This window comes from Pavona decussata, unplaced genomic scaffold (assembly GCF_977016875.1).
Source record: "Pavona decussata unplaced genomic scaffold, jaPavDecu1.1 SCAFFOLD_161, whole genome shotgun sequence".
Classification (NCBI taxonomy): Eukaryota; Metazoa; Cnidaria; class Anthozoa; order Scleractinia; family Agariciidae; genus Pavona; species Pavona decussata.
Genome location: NW_028145572.1, coordinates 2,847,023 through 2,852,500, shown reverse-complemented (window position 1 = coordinate 2,852,500; position 5,478 = coordinate 2,847,023). Strand labels below are relative to the sequence as shown.

The following is a 5,478-nucleotide window of genomic DNA, read 5'->3' as shown; positions in this document are numbered from 1 at the left end:
AAGTACCTGAACAGATGCTGATAATTCAATCTTTGCCTTCTCAGCTGCTTCTCTTAATCTCTGAAGAGCCATGTTATCCTTGGACAAATCAACACCACTCTGAAACAAGACACAATCACAGCTTCACAGTTATGTTGTTATTCAATCCAAAACTAGTCTTACTACAGAGATCGTGCACTCAACTTCAACAAAATGTTCCATTGCTAGGTACATGTACGTATATGTACATACATACAAGTGAGCTTTTATTGTTTGCACCCTTTAGGTAAGAAAAAAAATAAAATCTGGCCAATGTATAAAGATACCAAGAGGTACATGTATTTAACATTATGTACATGTACAGATGTACATAACTTTCCTCATAAAATGCATGCAAGGGTGGGTTGGGGGCTAATAAATGAGTAATACACTTAACATGTATATATCTTGAACATATTATTTTGCACATGTTTTGGTTTTATACATACTCAAAAATAATTAATTATCAAACACATGATAATTCTGTATTCATGATCTAAAAGTTTCTTTTCATTATCAGTCTAAGTAATCCTGAAAACCCACCTCTCTCTTGAATTCAGTTATAAGGTGCTTCAGAAGAGTGTTATCAAAATCTTCTCCACCAAGGTATGTGTCGCCATTTGTGGCCTTAACCTGTGGATAAAAAAAACATGCATGTATAATTAAATACACATACATTCATCTGATGCTTGTAGTTTCATGAACATCAGGAAGTACATGACGAAAATCATGAACTAATAGAAGATCCCTCAGATACCAGAATGCAAAAACATTTTACCTCAAACACGCCTTTCTGAATTTCCAGAATGGAGATATCAAATGTACCTCCACCGAGATCATACACTGCAATTCTAACAATGAAGAAATAATTAGCATGTGATTAAATTATGTTTAGATAGGTGACAACAAAACAGACTGTACTGTAGATAAACATTATACTAATTACTGCTAATGAAATTTGTGACTCACATCTTATCTTCAGACTTGTCCATTCCATAAGCCAATGCAGCAGCTGTTGGTTCATTAATCACTCGCAAAACATTCAGTCCTGCAATCTGGCCAGCATCTTTGGTTGCCTAAGGAAAAAATATGAGGAATATACTTTGACTCATATACTGCCAAACTGAACCACAAATACCTTTGAGTTACATACATGTACATACAGCTTTACTTGTACACCATTATTATGGTCACGTTTCAATTTATGATCAAAGTTGAAACCTAGTTTAACTAAGAAAAACACAACTCTTTCTAATTGGGCAATGATTCATGATCAAATCAATCAATCAATCAATCAATCAATCAATCAATCAATCAACCATAAACTTTATCCAAGTGCCAAATGTACTTGATTGTATGTTGAGTCTCACTCAAAACAAACACAGCTCAACCTTCTTGTCTAAGGAACACGGATACTATACAGTACAACAGTACAAATCAAAGACTTTGAAACCACTGTCATGTCTCCACATAGATATACAGTCTGAACATGCATTCAACATAATTTCATCTACATGTACATCTGAACACGCACTACACTGTGAAACTAAAATACACTGTACCACAGCAGTGTTATACAGACCTGTCTTTGAGAATCATTGAAGTACGCTGGTACGGTGATGACAGCATTCTTGACAGAGGTTCCCATGTAGCTCTCAGCTGTTTCTTTCATCTTCATGAGAACAAAGGCTCCAACTTGACTTGGTGAATACATTTGGCCATTAGCTTCAAACCAGGCATCACCGTTAGAGGCTTTGACAATCTTAAATGACACACTTTGCCTGAAAAAGGACAAGAAATCCTTTAAATAAATGTACCGTTAAGTACGGATTCCAACATTATTCAAGTACCTTTTTGAGTGAAGACTACAAATTATAAAGTTATTATTTTAGTTTATACTGAAAAGTTCAATATCTAAATGTAAAGTTAGAAGTGAAAATTACACACACAGAACCTACAGTACATTAAACATTAATTTTCACTAACTGCTACATACAACATTCGTGGTAGTTACAGTGTAAGTACTTACGCATCTTTCTTGATTTCAGGGTCATCAAATCGGCGGCCAATGTACCTCTTGGTAGCATACAATGTGTTTTCTGGGTTGGTTACAGCCTGAAATTTAGATGTGAAGACAGTTTTATTGCAAAACCTCAAAAAAAATAGTATCACCTTGTACAATCAGAGAAAATTTGTCCACAAATATGCTATGCATGTACAATGTACTTATGCATGCACAACTGCTCTCACTAATAATATTTCACCATGGGCTCAAAAATTTGTTCATTGTAGACAATACAATTAAAGTAAATAAATCAATAAAGGTTGTACAGTACATCTAAGAAATTTTTTTGGCACCAACAAGAAACAAAATTCCCCAGCACTTCGAAAGTAACAACTTCTAAACACCTCTGAACCAGTTTTCATCTGATTACAGTAAGTCACAAGATTTACCTGTCGTTTAGCTGGAGTACCAACAAGTCGCTCTCCCTCAGGCGTAAAAGCTACTACAGAGGGTGTGGTTCTTGAACCCTCGGCATTTTCCAACACTTTGGGTGTTTTTCCATCCATCACAGCAACACAGGAGTTTGTTGTTCCAAGATCAATACCACAAACTGCACCTCTTACAGCTTCAGAGCTACAGTCACAAAAATATGACATCAGGTTAAACACTTAGTGGTGCTTTTAGAATCAGACAGTGTGGGTTCTTGCTAGCAAAAAAGCACTCTATGAAGATTGGGTGCTTCTGCACTATAGATGACAAAATTTGTTTTTCTCTATCAAAACTTATGACAAATTTGCCTCTTATAGCTAGAAACAACAAAATATTCACAAACGATACAAATGTACATGTCAGTCAAAGTGAAATTAAATACTTTATTTTCCCCCATAAAACAATCTTATTTGTACTTGAGACAGTTTCCTTTGTTCAGTGCCAACTGTAACTTTATGCCAGTTGAGGCTTCATCTCCTTCAATTTCAGATTGCACCCCCCCCCCCGCCCCCCGAGTAACAGAACAGAATAACAGAAAGCACCAAAGACGATTTGTCCATATTGGACCATGCTAAGATCTCTCAAGAAATCGTTTGAAATTCACTAATCTACAGACTGTAGCTCAAGTCTTTCAATTGTGACATCAAAAGTTAAATTATGGTGCTTATATCTTCCCCTCACCACCAAAAACCCATCATGTCCAAAATTTAATGATTGTCATTTCTATTTTTTTCTTGTTTGACAAAAATCACCAAGCCCCAAAGCAGGATGACAGCACTTCAAATCTGGTAGGAATTCGAAACTGTGTCCATACTTGTAAATTGTCATTTTTGGCCACGAAATTTACAAAGAACATAAACATTTGCCTTGTGCAGATTGGCCCATGTGTTTTAAAGAAGCAAAATCCAGTCTGTTTGCTTGACACCCCTCCCCCAAAACTGTTTTTTTTTTCTCCTCCTATGTTACATGTACCTGAACATGCAAATGGTATTGGTGAGTAAAATGCACCATTATGCAACTGCATTGTATTCCATTTTAAAAGGACAAGACATACATGTAGTTAATGTTCTCATGCAATTTTTAGTCCAAAAAGTTAAAAATACATGTAACAGGCTGAATGTATCCTTCATTTTAACTACATGTAGTAGTGGTGTACTATAATAATTGAACTTAAAAGAGAAATGTGCAGGCAGTGGACGATGTTTTAGTTTCATAACAACGTAAATGGCAACACCACACATTTAAACTTTGACATTTCCCCTTCTTACATTATATCCGATCCAGTAAGCTAACAGTCATGCAATTGCAAGACGTACAGTATCTGTACAGCATCAGCCGGTGAGAGAAACATTAGAACTCGATATCATGGTTTCAATTTAATTTCAGATCTGGTAAACTAGTACAAGAAAAGCGAAACATTTCCTATTAAAGTTTATAATCTTGACTCATTCAAAGTTGTTCTGAGTTCGTGGGAACACGCTCGTGGCCGACTAGCCACGTGCAAATTGGTTCCCACATAGAACTTTATGGCACCCATCTTATTCATAACCACGAGCATTCTTACCTGTAAAAGCGAGATTTCAAGAATCCATTCCTAGACAGAATATCGTCTGTAATAACTCTCTGAAAGAGGGGAAAAGGTTGTCAATCGCTAGAGTAAAATGTCGAGTAAAGCCGGTTCCAAATGTCCGATATCGTGAACAAGAGAGCAAGCTAACCTGGTTGGTTACAGATCCAAATGTCCTCATGGAAGACGAATGCCGCGTAATGCGAGCAAGCCGTTTGAGCGAAGATCGTGCTGCGTTTACTGTGGACCACATTTTTCAATTTTTTTAGGGATTTCTGTTGAGATTTTTCCGTAGAATCTCTTCCACACGTTGTGATATGATGCAAGGATGTCGCACGAGATTTCTTACGTAAGACGACGCATGCGCATGCTGACTCAGGACATTTTCCATATTAGGAATGCTAGTGCTCAGTCTCTCTCAGAAGAACACGCGGCCCGCTGAAAATGAGCTAAACTGCAGATAGATGGCATTTGGGAAGACAGCATCTGTAATAAATTGTCAAGAGAAAAGAAAAACATTATTTTATGCCTAGCCTCATGTGGAGTCGGTTTTTTGGCACTCTTTCAATATATGCTTCCTGAGCCAAGTACCGCTGCCGTGAGTTGCTTTCAGTAGAAACCTAGCTGGTTACTTCTCAATTGCTTGGAAATACTGAGTGCCCTAATCATATAACTTTATCAATGAAAAATCCGCTATTTTTTACTTAGTATCCCAATCTAACTGGTCAAAACTTGCTCGGAATATTATATTATTAATAAACGATAGTAGTATTAAAATTCCACTCAGTTAATAACAAATAGCTACCGGTACTGACATCCTTGCCGGGATGGATGCAGGGTGCAGTTAGCTGCCGCGCTTTTGTTTTAAGTCTTTTTTTATGCTTTTTTCCTGTGCTGTATCTGATTATCTCCAGAAGAAGTCCACTCGTCAGTGATATGCGACGGCCAGGGTATCAACACTCCGCCAAGTTTGGTCCGTATAGGATCTAATTCTGCAACAGGCAGGTTGATCAAGTTGGCGACATGACGGAAAATCCCGATTGGCGTTAATTAAACCGAAACTGTTTGCCACTGTATTTTCTCTTAATTTTCAAATAAATGAGAGTTTTCAGAGAAAATGTTTGCCACTTAGTAGAGATGGTTAACCTACGCGTCTTTCAAATTAAACTGCAGTTTTCCACGACAGTTTCAACCATAACTATGTATGTAAACGAGAGAGGACAAAAAATGCCAGTCCCGCTGTCAACCATCATTAGCTTAAAAAAACCGTACGGCTCTACATATACTAGTCCAAAAGTTAAATTTCCCTCACAAAAAGACCGGTGAATTATTAATGAAGAAGAGCGTGCTACCAGTTAAGATTTCTACGATCTTTCATTCCCTTTCCCTTTTTTGCATA

The 5,478-nt window shown here is 37.1% G+C and overlaps 1 protein-coding gene across 1 annotated transcript in view; it reads right to left on the bottom strand.

The window, feature by feature from the left end:
* The window catches only part of LOC146464792 (stress-70 protein, mitochondrial-like), a 10,445-nt gene extending 6,007 nt beyond the window's left edge, over positions 1 to 4,438 (bottom strand). The window contains exons 1-9 of the mRNA XM_085129629.1: positions 4,231 to 4,438; positions 4,077 to 4,135; positions 2,473 to 2,656; positions 2,048 to 2,133; positions 1,601 to 1,799; positions 988 to 1,094; positions 797 to 869; positions 562 to 651; positions 7 to 99 (exon numbers count right to left, since the gene is read on the bottom strand). Coding sequence (XP_084985755.1) covers positions 7 to 99; positions 562 to 651; positions 797 to 869; positions 988 to 1,094; positions 1,601 to 1,799; positions 2,048 to 2,133; positions 2,473 to 2,656; positions 4,077 to 4,135; positions 4,231 to 4,332 — 993 coding nt within the window. The 5' untranslated portion in view covers positions 4,333 to 4,438. The remainder of the gene's footprint in view (positions 1 to 6; positions 100 to 561; positions 652 to 796; positions 870 to 987; positions 1,095 to 1,600; positions 1,800 to 2,047; positions 2,134 to 2,472; positions 2,657 to 4,076; positions 4,136 to 4,230) is intronic.
* Positions 4,439 to 5,478: the final 1,040 nt, after the last annotated feature.